The sequence below is a fragment of the Lupinus angustifolius genome, chromosome LG06, assembly GCF_001865875.1.
Source record: "Lupinus angustifolius cultivar Tanjil chromosome LG06, LupAngTanjil_v1.0, whole genome shotgun sequence".
In the NCBI taxonomy this organism is placed as follows: Eukaryota; Viridiplantae; Streptophyta; class Magnoliopsida; order Fabales; family Fabaceae; genus Lupinus; species Lupinus angustifolius.
In genome coordinates, this window is record NC_032014.1 from 21,832,271 (window position 1) to 21,848,743 (window position 16,473).

Consider the following 16,473-nt stretch of genomic DNA (forward strand, 5'->3'; position numbering starts at 1 on the left):
TCTCTCATACCTCTGTTGGTGACATCAGATCCATAACATGATACATCATCTCATCTGATAGACAAAGCCTTATGGTTTCCGCAGGCTTCTCCTTCAACTCTTCCCAATCCAGTTGATCCATACCCTCTGGTTTATTCTCATGCAGCGCCTTTGATAGACCTTGTTGAGCCAACACATCCTTAACCCTCCTTTGCCACAATCCGAAATTACCAGTTCCATCGAACTTTCCCACCTCGAATTTGGCACCTGGGTTAAGAGCCATCTGATACCAATTGTTGGGAACAAGCGAACAATCAAATAGTAAAGAGTATAGAGACAAGAGAATAACACAAGAGATTTGGTAACGAGGTTCGGCCAATTGTGCCTACGTCCCCGGGAGCGTTGAGCGGCTACCACTATATATTATTAGAGAATAAGGATTAGTGTTTTACTATTCTTCTCCTTGTTACAATAGGTTTACATAACATCAATATATATAGCCCTCTACCCCAACCCATTTACATAAGCTCAAGTCCATAACTTGTATTGCTGTTATCTAGAGATATGAGTCATTGCACAACAGAAAGAGTAAAAATTTATAGAAATGATATCCAAAATATACATACAAAGAGTCTAAGTCACAACATCGTACCTCTCATATCCACCAAAGACTAAAAAAATTTCATCATCAGATAGTACAAAATAAACATACAAAGAATACAAAGTTATGCAAAAAACCGAAAATAATGGAGGATAAAAATTAATTTTTTTTTATTTTCAGAGTACAAATTTATATAGGTCATACCTCTGATACCCAACTTAATGGATGTGATGGAAGATAAAATGACTAAAAATGATCATTATGGGATAAAAACTTTGATTCTAAGATAAAAAAGTTCATTCTCATAGACTATAAAATAAACATGCAAATAATATAAAATTATGCAGAAATCCAAAACAATGCAAGATAAAAATGACAAAAAAGTTCATTCTCTAATAAAAAAAAATGTTAATTCTCATAGAACACAAGATAAGCATGCAAAGACTACAAAATTATGCAGAAAGACAATAATGGGAGATAAAAATGAAAACAAAACTATTCAATCTGCTATAAAAATGTTCATTCTAAGAGAGTATATAATTATACATATGATAACCCAAAGTAGTAAACATGTAAAAAGTCCACATTACAATATCATACATCTCATACACACCAAAGATTAAAAATGTTTATTCTCATATTGTACAAAATAAACATACAGTGAGTACAAAAGTATGCATACCAAAAATAGTGGAAGATAAAAAAGACATAAAATTGTTCATTCTCAACTAGTACAAAATAAACATGCAAATAGTGGAAAATTATTCTGAAACCAAAAAAATGCAAAGACTTCAAAATTATGCGAAAACCGGAATAGAAGGTAAAAATGACAAAAAATGTTAATTCTCATATAAAAATGTAAATTTTGAGAAGGTACAAAATTATACAAACCTAAAATTAATATGCAAATAGCCCAAATCAGAACATCGTACCTCTCATAGCCAACAATGATTAAAAAATATTAATTCTCAGATAAAAATGTTCAATCTGAGAGAGTACAAGATTAATTATACCTATGATACCTAAAAATAATGTCATAAGATAAAACATAAAGTAATTCACAAGGTAAAACATAAAATAAATTATACTAATACATCTTGAGATTAAATCATTCCTCTTTCTTTTATATATACAAACCATCTTTAATTATTTATATTCCTGCATTACAATGATTATTCTATCGTAGAGATTAATATCATATTTTAAATAAAAGGAATAGTAAGTTTAATTAAACTAAATTTCAAAATATATAAGTGGAATTTTCTGCAAAATATATAAAGGCATATTAACTATTTTTTTTAATAAAAAAAAGGTTGGAGCCACCTCTCCCTTGTAATAAAAAAGATTGGGCTATACATGTAAGAGTGACATTTATAGTATGATGGTACAACATTGTTTCAAATTATGTATCATATTATATGATATGGTCGGAATATTATAATTATGGTAGCATATATAATTACATCATATGATATGGCCATAACCGGTGACATTGATATGATTGCGTCCGATAACATTGAAACTACATCTCATGTTGAAAAGAAATTCACCATGGTAAAAAGAAAGAAATAAAAGATGACTAGGATGATAACATTTGGAGAAAATATTATAGAACTCTGAATCATGTTGATGCTCTCATTCATTCAAACATGTATTGATTTGTGGAGAGCAAATCCTTTAAAATGCAGACTACATGATAATTAATTCTCTTTCACATTTACAAGTAATTGATTTGTGTTTCATAAATCTTTAAACTAATGAGCTAACATATTAAGAAATGATACTCTATTTTTAACTAAACATCTGAAAATGCTATTTAGCCCTCTCTCTAAACCATCAATACCAACATTCAATGTCTCTAACATTCTTAGTACACCTTGAACTTCTGCCTTAGAATCACTGTTTTTTCCTCTTCCAATGAGGGAACAAAGAGCAGCATTAAGGTCTAAAACTTCATTGGTGTTCTTCTCTGAAGAAAACAATCTTATATTCTTTAGTTTTGAGATCAAGGAGGACCCTTTTGTTCTAAGTCCTGGCATTGACAAGAATAACAAACAAGAACAAAATATAGAGATGGTGATGGTGCTTGCTTCTCTTAAAACCCTAGCCAAGAATATTATACACTGATCTTGTTGACCCACCAGAGAAAAGCACTGAATTTTCTGCTCCATTCTTTTCATTGCACTAAGTTGCTTTGTTATTTCCTTCTTGGCCTTCTTCCTAAAACTCTCATAAGTTGCTATGCTGCTTTCAATGCTTGAATCACCTCTTCTTCTTCTAATAGCAGATTGAAGTGTTTCAACATGTTCCTTTATAGACAACAATAAATCCCTTGCTGTTCCACATGCATCAAGCAATGTAACTGAACCACATAATGCTTCTTCCACTAGTTTCCCATTCTGATAATGCACAAGAGTTTTTTGGGTTAATGGAGAATGAAATAGTTCTTCCATGCAGTTGTATAACTCTGCAAGTAGAATTAAATCACTTTGAATTGTATCTGCTTCAAAACAAATGGTGCTTGAAGATTTAGGATGATGTGGTTTTAGATGGTTTAAAAGTGCTTCAACTCTTTTGGAACAAGGGTGTGTTCTTGTAGGCAAGCTAATGGACCTTAATGGTTGATGTGCATATGGCAATGTAGAAATAGCTTCCATCTTTTTTTGTGTTGTTTATCTAAAGAAGTGCTTCAAACACAAGGATGTTTGATTAGCAATTAGGATACCTTCAATATATTTATAGGAACATGATAGAAGAGAAATAACAAAATTTACCCTAGACTTTAATATCTATATAAATTGCGTTATCACTTGCGATTGTGGTAACGGTTGCAGTTATTGTGATTGTGGTAATGGTTTCAGTTATTGCAATTGCGGCTGTTGCGATGTGGATTGTGGCTCAATGCAGTTGCATTATTATGATTCGGAGTCACATCATAGTTGCAGCTGTCACCACAACTGCAGTATTGCGACCGCATCAGGTGATGTGGTTTGCAATTTAAATCACTGATTTATTCATTGATAATATAAAATTGTTTACATGATTAACACATCATCCAATGTATTACTTTTATGGATTTAATATGTATACATTGATAGTGTAAATATTTTTTACACTGTCAGCAAATCATTCACTATTAATTTGTTAATTATCTCATTGACTTTCAAAAAATGTAATACAAATCAATGATGAATGATGTGCTGATTTTATACTGTCATTGCACGGATTTTAAACTCTACTTTTATTTAAAAGATAATAATAACTAAATATAAATGATAGATCCTGTACAGAAAGTGTAAAACACTCTTTACATTTTAGGTGCATAGAAATAAAACTCAATTTATAAAAGCTTGTTTGGGTATTATTTTATGTGCATGTGATGACAATGTGGGTCTCCCTACCTTTCCGATGATTTTGTAACATTTTTGCCCAACAATAAGTAACTATAGTGATTTAATTAATCTTGTGATAGTAATATAGGCTACTTAGAGATTTAAGGAATTTATGGTAAAATACAAACAGTAGAAGACACATGACATTGCTGGTATATGCTTCCATGTTTCCCATTGCTATTATAAAAATAATAATCCATCTTATCTAGCATAATTCAATAGTATATAAAATATCTACAAATAATTGTGTGTATAATTGAAATTGTTTTATATATGAAATAATTTTTCAACCTATGTCTTTCTTCAAAGTATAAGTGAATGATGGATTAAAATAATAATCCTTGTTTAACATTGTAGTAGGTTGTAAACAAAAGTTTCCATCATAGGCCTGGAATCTAGGGTAGCATTAAGATGTTATTGGAGGAACATATAAGCAATGTTTTTTCCAAGTTGTATAATTTATCTTATGTGATTGAATTATAGAGACCATATTGTGTTGTTATGCCAATGCATTTAATGTTCTTAGGAGACAAGGGAGCAATAAACAGTGATATTTCTTATACCTTGGAAATTGATATGTTAGCATAATGAAAACATCACAGCATATTATTTGTTGTCCTTTCTGTAGGGTTAGAGGTTTGTGTTAAGTCCAGTGGAGGAGAAGGGTACTTAAGGACATGTACAAACTCTAAGAAGTACATGCTTAAAGGCATATATTTATCATATTGTGACGTTACAGTGTTATAATTATATCAAACTATAAAGTTTGGATACGTGTGTCAGATACGATACATATTTGATATGTTGATAGGTATTTTTTGTAAAATATAGGATATGATATGTTTAGGGGTACGTGTAAAAAATATATAAAGTATAATAAAATTATAAGTGTAAATCAAAATATCAAAAGTAGAAAATATAATGGAAATTGTAAATCATTGTCTTTGAAATTTCAAGTACCAAAACTAGAAAATATAGTAGAAAATATACTAGAAAATATCATTGTCTTTGATAAAATATATTTTGTCTTATCATTTTTTGTTGTTGTTGAAAACGTATTAGATACGTATCTTCATCTTTATTTTTATTATTATTATTTTAAATTTTTGGATACTCTATGGGTACATATCCTTCACGAATTCGAGCATATCAGTGTCGGATATGTGTCCGGCACCGACACGTGAGGGTGCTGAACGTATTCGTGCTCCAGAGATATCAAACATACAATTAAACCGGTTAAAACATCAACAATGACTTGGTCTAGTAGTACAAGGTCCTACTAGATCCTCAGGATAACCAAAAGGTCAATAGTTCGATTGTTTTGGAGCGACATTTGTTGCGAGAACAGTCATACACATCAAAAATGATTAATTCCTTACCAAAAGGGTGAAGTGATACTTTGGTAGTACCAAAAAAACCGGTTATAACTGGATAATATCATTAAAATCGGTTAATCTATATTGTATTGCTCAATTTTGTATATGAAAAGTTTCATATTTTAGAATGCAAATATCATCAACATGGTCAATCCTCATTTATTATTACAATAATAATAAAGTTATATGTGGTAAATAATAATACTAACTCACTACTTTATTATGTTTATTATAAGATATAATTAAACCGCTTTAATTATTAAATGATTAATTAATTAATTAATAACACTGCTTATGTGAATCACATGCTACTTGTATAGGTGAAAAGCTGATTATTCTTGTCTCTTGGTGTTTTTCTTGATGCATCTGCACCTTCAACAACATTATGTTTCATAAGCAATGTATCTAAGCGTCATATTCTCCTATAGAATGTAGCTTACAAGATAGGAATTTAGGATCTTATGATAGCTGAGATTATACATCTAGGCCTCAATATGTTCCAATATAATATTTGTGTGCATCAATCATAAATATCATATAGTATTCCTGCACTTTAAATTATTTTAATTCAAAATCATTGTTTTGAGAATTGAAAGCTGTTTCTTATTTTAGTTGACTAAATTTTAATTTTATCTATAGTTCAAACTTTGTTATTTTTTTACCATTGTGTACATCATATTTTGTGTTTTGTTATTAACTAAAATGTGCAGTATTGTGGATTACTTGACTTTATTGAGTTAAGTTAGATATTTGCAAATCAATTTTAAATAACTTAATAAATTAAAGCACGTGCTTTCCAAGACTAAAATATAAATTTGCAAAAATTAAGGATCTATATCCATAGTCTTAATTAAAAATATCAAAGTCTTATCTTAACACTTTTCTCAAGTACTCTTTTTGGGTGTAAAGAGCTTAAAGAAAATAAAACAAATAGAACTATTGCTTCCTTATAAACGCACTTCTCAAGCAGTCATCCAGGAAAATAGAACTGTTGGACTAAACTATGATTGGAGAACTTTTAATCATTAGTGAGTTCCATTGTTATCGGTAGGGATGACATTGGGCACGGATAAGTGCGGGTAATGCTTTTCTATGCCCAAACCCACAATATTTGTGGGTATCCGTGTGGGTTGTGGGTATTTGTGGGTACCCAACGAGTTTTTAATTTTAATTATATATTTATATATTTGTAATAATCAATATGTAAAAATAATTGTTACATGAATAATATGATATTTATATGATAAATTTATTATTATATATAATTTATTATGAAATAATAATAAAGTATATGATATGTAATCTTAAAATAATAATAAATATATATAAAAATTTAACTAAAAACTAAATCTATAATTACCCGCGGGGCAGGTATCACAAAACCCGCTTCCGCCCATAAGCTATTATTGCGGGTATTTCCACGAGTACTCACAGGTCGAGTTTTTTTGCCATCCCTAGTTATCGGGGTATGGAAAGAGTGGAGAATCACACACGTCTTGAACCAAAATTTTAAGACATTAGTTTCATGAGTTTTTCCTACTTATAAAATCTCACTCCTCCCCACATATCCAATATGAGACTTCACACTTAAATAAACTCAACAAAAAGCAATGTCTTCCGGAGGCCTATCCCACACCATTAGACTAAAAGAGTAGACAACCCCAAGTTTAGCTAAATGGTCTGCTGTTTTATTTCCTTCCTGGAGTAAATGTGAGCAAAACACAATCCAATTACGCCTAAAAGCTAACTTTGAATCACTTAAAAACTCTATTAACGAAATCTTATTTTCGATCGTGTTAAATACGAGAAGTGAACCAAACGATTCACTTAAAATTGGTTATTCTTGTTGGGACTCATCACAGTTTATACTTCTCCATACTTTTTTTAAAATACTTCATATTATAAGAGAGAAAATGTATACAATAACAGAATAAGAGTTTTTAATAAACTATTGACTCTTAAATATAAATATAAATAAATTGTAGATAATATGTATAATTCTTTAATCTTTATAGTACACATATATATTAGAACACTCTAATATTAATTATACAAAAGTCTTAATTGAAATATGGATGGTAGTAAGGGCCAAGAGTATCACATATAGCAACTGCATTAATCAATAGGGCAAAACTTATGAGCCAAACAAAGTTTTTAATTATTTATTCTGCTGTACAATGCTATACAAACTCTTATTTTACATAAGACTCTGAATTCATAAAGGGAAACACAATTGTCATTTGCATGTGCCTCAATTTGATCATCAGATTTTGCCTGCTCATAAGATTCAGCAAAACAATTTGTAGAATGTGTAAAATGCATTTTCTCATTGAATAATGAAGCCAAGTTTGGCTTTTATACAAGTTGTTCATGTTGTGCTATGCAAGTAGCTACTTGCTGCATTTAGAATAACTCTCTAATTGTTGTAACTAAAAAAATAGTTAACTATAACAGTACTATTTAATATAGATTAACAAATAAAATATCTACTTATACTATGAGATAAGTTATCTCCTTAAATTCATTGATTGTTTGATATGTGTCTTATTTCACTTCTTTCTAGAAGTTTTTATTTTAAAGTATATTATAAAATAAAAACAATCAATAAATTTAAAGAGATAAATTATTTTCTGGTATAAGGAGATACATTATTCTCTTAAAAAATATTCTTTGTCTAATAAGTACATAACAAAAGAAAATCGAAAAGGAGATGGAAGTTTAAGCAGAAAAGGAAAATGTGTAGTGCTTTGGGCTTCACAAAATGGGCTTTAAAAAATGGAATTGCATGTAACTAGCCTATACATGGATAACTATTAAACTAACTAGGATATACATGAATAACTCTTAGTTGTTCAATTCATTTTACATTGATAACTTCCTGCTTGGAAAGAAGGTGAGCAAATGGAGATGGATCCAAAGCTTTAGTTAAGAGATCAACTAGCTACTCATTCGCAGAAGTTGGGAAGATATGTAATAGGCGAGCTTAGAAAAGTTTCCTGATTATATGATACTCAATTTCAATATACTTTGTGTGTTCATGAAAAAGAGAGTTAGTTGCAATAGGTCAAGTGGAGTCATTGTCATGGTAAAGCAAAGCAGACTTAACGAAGAGAATATAGAAACTTTCCAAAATATTACATAACCACTGAATTTCACAAGATGTTAGTTATAGTTAGAGCACAATATTAAGTCTCATATAAGGAATGGGCAACAATGTTTTGTTTCTTATATTTCCAAGACACTAAAGAATCACCCAAAAAACACAATAGCTAGAGATGAATTTTCTTGAATTACAAGCTACCTAATTTGAAACATTGAATGCTTTCAATTGAAATAAGGAAATTGAAGGGTAAAAAAGACATTTGTCATAGATTCCTTTAATGTATCTCAAGACTCTATTGAGAGTTTGATAACGAGCATCAATATGATTGGCCATGAGTTGGTTGAGTTGTTGGACAACATATTAACATTTGGCCTAGTATTTGTCAAATAGAGAAATCGCCCAACCAATCTATGAAATGAGGCAGGATCAAAGTTAGCTCTAATGTTATCTTGGTGTAGTTTGTGGTTCTAACCATTGGCGTTGTAACAAGTATGGAAGCAAGAAGTCTGAATCATAAAGAATATCCAAAGTATATTTCCTTTAGCAAAATGTGATTATCTTATGAGACCTTAAAATCTCGAAACCAAGAAAATATTTTACAAGACCAAGGTCTTTGATTTTGAAATGGGAGTGCAAGTGTTGTTTCATATAATCAATTCATAGTTTGTTATTACCTTCTACTATTAGATAATTAACATAGACCATAAGTGCAATGAACTAAGTGTTGATATTTTTAGTAAAGAGAGAATTATCATGTTGGGATTCCTTGTCACCCAAGGAAAGAAGAGAGGTAGATAATTTTGTGAACATTGTCTGATAGTTTACTTTAGTCCATAGAGATAGTTGTAAAGTTTACAGGCTTGATTGAGTATGGAAAAGACAAAACCTAGTGGAATACTCATGTACGCTTTTTCATCTAAGTCAACAACTAAGAAGATGTTGTTTACATCTAGTTGATGAAGAATCCAATCTCGAAAAATAAAATTGACCATGATAAGTCTAATTTTTTTGAGCTTGACAACATGAGCGAAGATATCAAGGTAATTAGTACATTATGTCTAAGTGTACTCTTTTGTCATTAACATGACTTTATATCTCTTGATGCTACTATCATATTTATATAACCTATCTGAGTGTACCCTTTTGTTACTAACCTGACTGTTAGCTAAGGATGGCAACGATCTCGATGGGTCTCGGTAGTGCACTATGTAGACCCGTCTTGGTTTGCTATTTTGGGACCCGGACCCACGCGTAGCTACCTGTTAGGCAGTATCAACTATATGTGAGTTCTTGGGTACACAATGGATCCGCGAGTACCCATATATTTAAAAAATTCCAAACAACCTATATTTGTGCACATGTTTCCTATGATCATGTGCTTTATTTTAGGCAAACAAAAGAAAAAGAAAAATGATAATAAGAAATAAAAAAATATAAGTAAATAGCTTTAAATTGTCACTCAAATACAATTTTGTTTACTAAAAAACATTTTTTAAATTAAGATAATAAAGCATATAAACATCAATCCATCAACATCGATCGAGTCAATTAATTCCTACAAAATATAAATATTCAATTTAAAGAGATAGCAAACAGTTATAAAGTTTATAATAAATTTTTTAACAAATTTACTGATATTATCTTCATTAATATCATCTACTATTGTATTGTATTAAAATTGAGTCTACTTTTAATTTGGAAGATCTTGAAAGAAACGTGAATAAGTGTATTAAAATATAATATTATAATTTACGAATCATCTATTACCTATATAACAAAAAAAGGTTCCTCATGACATGTGTCAATCTCTCAATCAAAATTTTCCCTCTAAAATATGTCTATGTTAATCATATGTACGTTTCAACATTGTATATTCTTTTTTTGTATATTGCACATTTTAATACTAATGATTAATGGGTCCATTTGTTTTTTATTCTATGAAGAAATTTCATCTCACAATAAAGGGGATTGAGTCCCTTTTCACATGTGAATTACTTCTCTCTCCATTATCATTTCATATCTCTATCTTATTCTCTCCATCTTTCGTTTCATATTTCTCTCTTCTTCTCTCACATGACTACAATTCAATGTTTCATTCGTCAATTTTCATTTCTTTTAAAACCTAATATGATGACTTTTGTATCCCGCTACTCAATCTTCATCATTGTAGATTTGTTCTTATTTTGTAAATATGTTGTTTAAAGTGCATTTTTATTGACTTTTTCATTCATTTGTTTATTTCTAGATATGTTCTTATCTTTAGATGTTCTTATATTCTAGATCTTTTAATTGATTTTTTGTTTATTGTGTATATATATTCTTATTTTTTCTTTGATTTTGTTGTTTAGTATTTCATTGATTTGTTTATTTTGTATATGTGGTATGATTGATTTCATTATTTTGTAGATTTGTTCTTTCAATAATCATCTTCATTAGTGTATGATTTACAAGGATTTCATCTTTAATAATGACTAAATCCTCAAAAACTATGTTATGTACTCGATCTCCATTTATATATATATATATATACACACATTTAGTTTGTTGTTTATTTATCTTCTCATCTTATCTCTTCATTTGCAGTTTGACTCTCCCTTAAAGCATCTCTACACGTTAGTTTTATGTCTTTGTGTCCTTATCTTACTAAAATCTTCATTTTTATTGTCCTTTGCACAACAAATGAATTTGATTATTTTTTCCTCACATGATATTTGTTAAAATATTTTTTCCTATGTGTTTATTTTTCTAAAGCAGGAAATTCGAATTGGAATATTAATATTTAATTCCATTTATATTCTACTTTGTTTGAATTTATAGATCAGTTACAAAAATATAATATAAATTTGTATAGTTATAACTAATAAATTTGTGGAACATTAATTGAGTAATATCTACTCCTTAATGTTTTACATCATTTCCGATAATTTGTTTACATTTAGATTCTTTAATCTATAATTTGTTATGATTCATTGAATTGTATAACGTGCGTGATTAATTGAGCACACTACACAATTATTTAACATTATAAACTTAATACACAATTATAATTATATTGATAAATAAATAATTAAATAATTATATTTTTAATGTCATAAAGAAATATAATAAATCAAATTTTATGGATCAATTACAAATATGACATTATAAACAATTAATCAATTAAGTTGAACGATCAAATATAATAAGATGATGATATAACACATTAACTCTATAATGTATGTAATTTATTGAGCACATTACACAATTAATTTAATATTGCAAACTTAATTTACGTTTACAATTCTATTGATGAAGAAATAGTTAAATAATTCTATTTTTAACGTCTTAAAGAAATAGAATGGTTCAAATTTTCTTGATAAGTTAAAAAATGTTATTATAGACAGTTAATTAATTAAATTAAATCTTCAAATATATTAATTAATTTAATACTTATTAAATAAATAAATGTATATTATGATTCATATATTATGGATAAATCACAATATATCATTGACCATTGTAGGACAATAACAGTACAAAATTATAAAATTTTATTTGATACATTGTTGGATTTTTAAAATTTTCATCTTATTTTTTAATTGAATTGATTTTGACAATTTTATGTTTATAAACTGTTGAAAAATCTATTCACACGGGTTTACTTTAATGCATAAGGATGAAATTATAAAATTATAAAAAAAAGATGAGGATAACTATTTAAAAATAACAGGAATATGGTTACCTATGCAATACTAAAATATAATATTACTATAGCAATATTAAAATAGTAATAATATGAATCATAACATATTGTTGTAGTTATTTTAGAGTCAAATAATAATAATAATATGTATATTATATTAATCTTATTTTAGAATCAAATAATAATGAAATTATAAATTTATTGATAATTTTTTTAATTAATAGGATACTACTAACTATATCATGTTATGTATGCGTAAAAAGCAATGTTGGAAAAGTCGAGCCAAATGTTAAACCGAAAGAGGTCTTGTATTAAGTTTAACCAGTTTAAATAGTTAAACCGTATGGTCTGATCGTATGATTTTATACATAATTAATAATTTTTATCTAGAAAAATATAATTATGTGTAAATGTAAAGTCTTATATAATTAATAATTATGTATAATTATATTGAACTAACATATCTTCATATTTTTTAATTGAACCTTCTGGTTTACTTCCTAAGTTAATGCGTTTGAACCAGGCTTAACACATTCGGACCAGAGTTTCCCCGGTTCAAAGCGGTTCAACCTTCATTTGGTTAAGACTGCAATCAAAGTCGTTTTTAAGTCTGGTCAGCGGTCAGACCGGTCGAACGCAAGTCCAGTCCGGTTCTCATAACATTGATAAAAAGAGAATCGAACCGACTCTCTTGAAGTTTACTCTCAACCATCAATGTCTAAAAACTAAGCAATTACTTTGATGTTGGACTATTGTAGCCACTAGGAACATCTAAATTAAACCATTATCATATTAAGGAGAATAAGTGACCTTCCAAGCTTCCACTAACTAGGTAATCACAAAGTCTTTCTATCTTAGTCTATTAAATAAATATGTAAAGTTATTCAATAATATTTGCAACGAATAGAATTCATGAAGAAAGAAAACACCTAGAAGACGTAGGCTCAAGATATTAGTTTTTGAAAGAACTATTGTAATAATTTTAAGATCATATAAAAAATCTCAGGCATAATAATTTCCTTTTAATTATTGTCAAAAAGATCTTAATGCATAATGATAGATTACAAAATAAGTTTGTTCACACAAAATAACTTCCTTCATGTACTTTCTCAAATTTTTAGCACTTCCACCGACAAAAATTGACCCATATAAACCTTCCCATCCATATGAAAAATCACATAGAAGTACATCTTGAAATTTAATGATGGTGTACTTTAATAGTGGAGTCTGAAATCCAAAATACAACTACTACTTTGTCATCATGATTTATAAATCTATGGTAGATTTTGTTGTTATGTATATCATAAACTTTGTTTGTGTATTCATTTATGTTCTTTAAATTTTGTTGTTTTTCACCTTGTTAGTTGTTGAGAACTTTCACATTAATCTCTTTGTTATTTAAAGTCTCCACATGTAATGAATTACAAACAATTATGTAGAAACAAATATTTTGAACTGAAGTTTAACTTATTGAGATTCAACATAAAAAATGGTGGTTATGTCGTTAAGATTTATTATTTTAAATTGTTCATTCACATTTATTTTTTTTGCTTTTATATTATAATTATTTTGACTTATATGATACAAGTGCTAACACTTTAATATTTATATTGTATTATTAAACTAATACATGTTTATGTTTAACTAACAACTTGAGTCTTTTACTCGTTAATGTTTTACATCATTCCCCATAATTTGTTTATATTTGGAACCGTTAACCTATAATTTATCTTGATTCATTGAATTTCATAACGTGTGTAATTAATTGAGCATATTACACAGTTACTTTAACAATGAAAACTTAATGCATAGTTATAATTATATTGATAAAGAAATAATTAAATAATTCAATTTTTATGTAAAAAACAAACAGAAAAGTATAAATATTTTCGATCGGTTACAAAATGACATTATACACAATTAATCAATTGGTAGTTACATTTTAGAAACCGAAATTATTAGGCATGATTGTCTTTGAATGCATTTTGCTCCGTTATCTAAAAACTAAATAATTGTTCTCCACAATTAATTTTGTTATTTGATTTTTGATTGTGTTTTTGGATTGAATTTTTCTTTAATAGGATCCAATAATCAAAATATTAAAGCAATTTCATTTGATTATGATAATTAAATGATTTGATTTATATTTTGAGTAAATTATTTATGATTTGCTAAGTTTAAGCAATGCTCATTATGGATATAAATTTGCATAATTGAAAATAATAAATTTGCGAAATATATTTATATTTAATTTTATTTATATTCTATTTTGTTTGAATTTATGGATCAATTACAAAATTGGAATAGGAACATAAATTTGTAAAATTATAAATAATAAATTTGTGGAATATTAATTTAGTAATATCCACTCATTAATGTTTTACATTATTCGTGATAATTTGTTTAAATTTGGAATTGTTAACATGTAATTTGTCTTGATTCATTGAGCATATTACATGATTAATTTAACATTGGAAATTATGGGAATAATGTAAAAAATAATGTTTTACATTATTCCTGATAATTTGTTTAAATTTGGAACAGTTAACATGTAATTTATCTTGATTCATTGAATTTCATAACATCGTGATTAATTGAGCATATTATATGATTACTTTAACACTGTAAATTTAACGCACATCTATAATTATATTGATAATGAAATAATAATGTCATAAAGAAACATAAAAGTTCAATTTTTTTCAATCAGTTACAAAAATGACATTATACTCAATTAATCAATTGTTTAAAAGCCAAAATTATTAGGCATGATTGCCTTTGAATGTCTTTTATTCTGTTATCAAAAAATTAAATAATTGTTCTCATAATTAGTTTTGTGATTTGATTTTTGATGGCGTTTTTTATTTTTAATAGGATGTGACAATCAAAATATTAAAGCAATTTGATTTGATTGTGATAATCAATTGATTTGATTTATATTTTGATTAAATTATTTATAATTCTCTAATTTTAAGCAACGCTCATTATGAATATAATTTTTCATAATCATAAATAATAAAATTTTAGAATATTAATATTTAATGCAATTTATATTCTATCTTTTGTTTGAATTTATGGATCAGTTATAAAAATAGAATATAAATTTGCAGTATTATAGTTAATAAATTTGTGTAATATTATTAAGTAACATATCTACTCATTAATGTTTTACATCATTTCCAATAATTTATTTATATTTTGATCAATTAAGCTATAATTTGTTCTGATTCATTGAATTCCAAAACGTGTGTGATTAATTAAGTATATTACACGATTACTTTAACATTATAAAGTAATCTATCACACGAGTTTACTTTAATGCATAAGGATGAAATTATAAAATTACAAAAAGATGAGGATAACTATTTAAAAATAAAAGGGATATGATTACCTATGCAACATTAAAATATGATGTTACTATAGCAATATTAAAATAGTAATAATATGAATCATAACATATTGTTTGTAGTTATTTTAGAGTCAAATAATAATAATATGTATTTTTATACTAATCTTATTTTAGAATCAAATAATAATGAAATTATAAATTTATTAATGATTTTTTAATTAATAGGATATTACTAACTATATTTTCTTATGTATGCATAAAAAGCAATGTTGGGAAAGCCGAACTAAATGTTAAACCGGAAGAGGTCCCGTATTAAATTTAACCGGTTTAAACAGTTAAATCGCATGACTTGACCGAATGATTTTATACATAATTATTAATTTTTTTCTAGAAAAATATAATTATGTGTAAATGTAAAGTCTTATATAATTAATAATTATGTATAATTATGTTCAATTAATATTTCTTCATCTTTTTTAATTGAACCTTCTGGTTTACTTCCGAGGTTAATGCGGTTGAACCAGGTTTAACACAATCGGACCAGAATTTTCCTAGTTCAAAGCGGTTCAAACCTCATTTAGTTAAGACTACAAATCAAAGTCGTTTTTAAGTCCGGTCAACAGTTCCCTAGTTCAAACCTCATTGAATTAACATATCTTCATATTTTTTAATTGAACATTCTGGTTTACTTCCTAAGTTAATGCGGTTGAACCAGGCTTAACACAATCGGACCAGAGTTTCCCCGGTTCAAAGCGGTTCAACCTTCATTTGGTTAAGACTGCAAATCAAAGTCATTTTTAAGTCTGGTCAGCGGTCAGACCGGTCGAACGGTCAAGTCCAGTCCGGTTCTCATAACACTGATAAAAAAGAGAAGCGAACCGACTCTCTTGAAGTTTACTCTCAACCATCAATGTCTAAAAACTCATCAATCACTTTGATGTTGGACTATTGTAGCCACCGGGAATAGCTAAATTAAACGATTATAATATTA

General features: G+C 27.8%; 1 protein-coding gene across 1 annotated transcript; it reads right to left on the minus strand.

Annotated features, from left to right (window-relative positions):
* LOC109351335 lies at positions 2,335–3,237 on the minus strand. Its single transcript, XM_019592793.1, has one exon. The coding sequence runs from the start codon at positions 3,235–3,237 to the stop codon at positions 2,335–2,337; it is 903 nt and encodes a 300-aa protein (XP_019448338.1).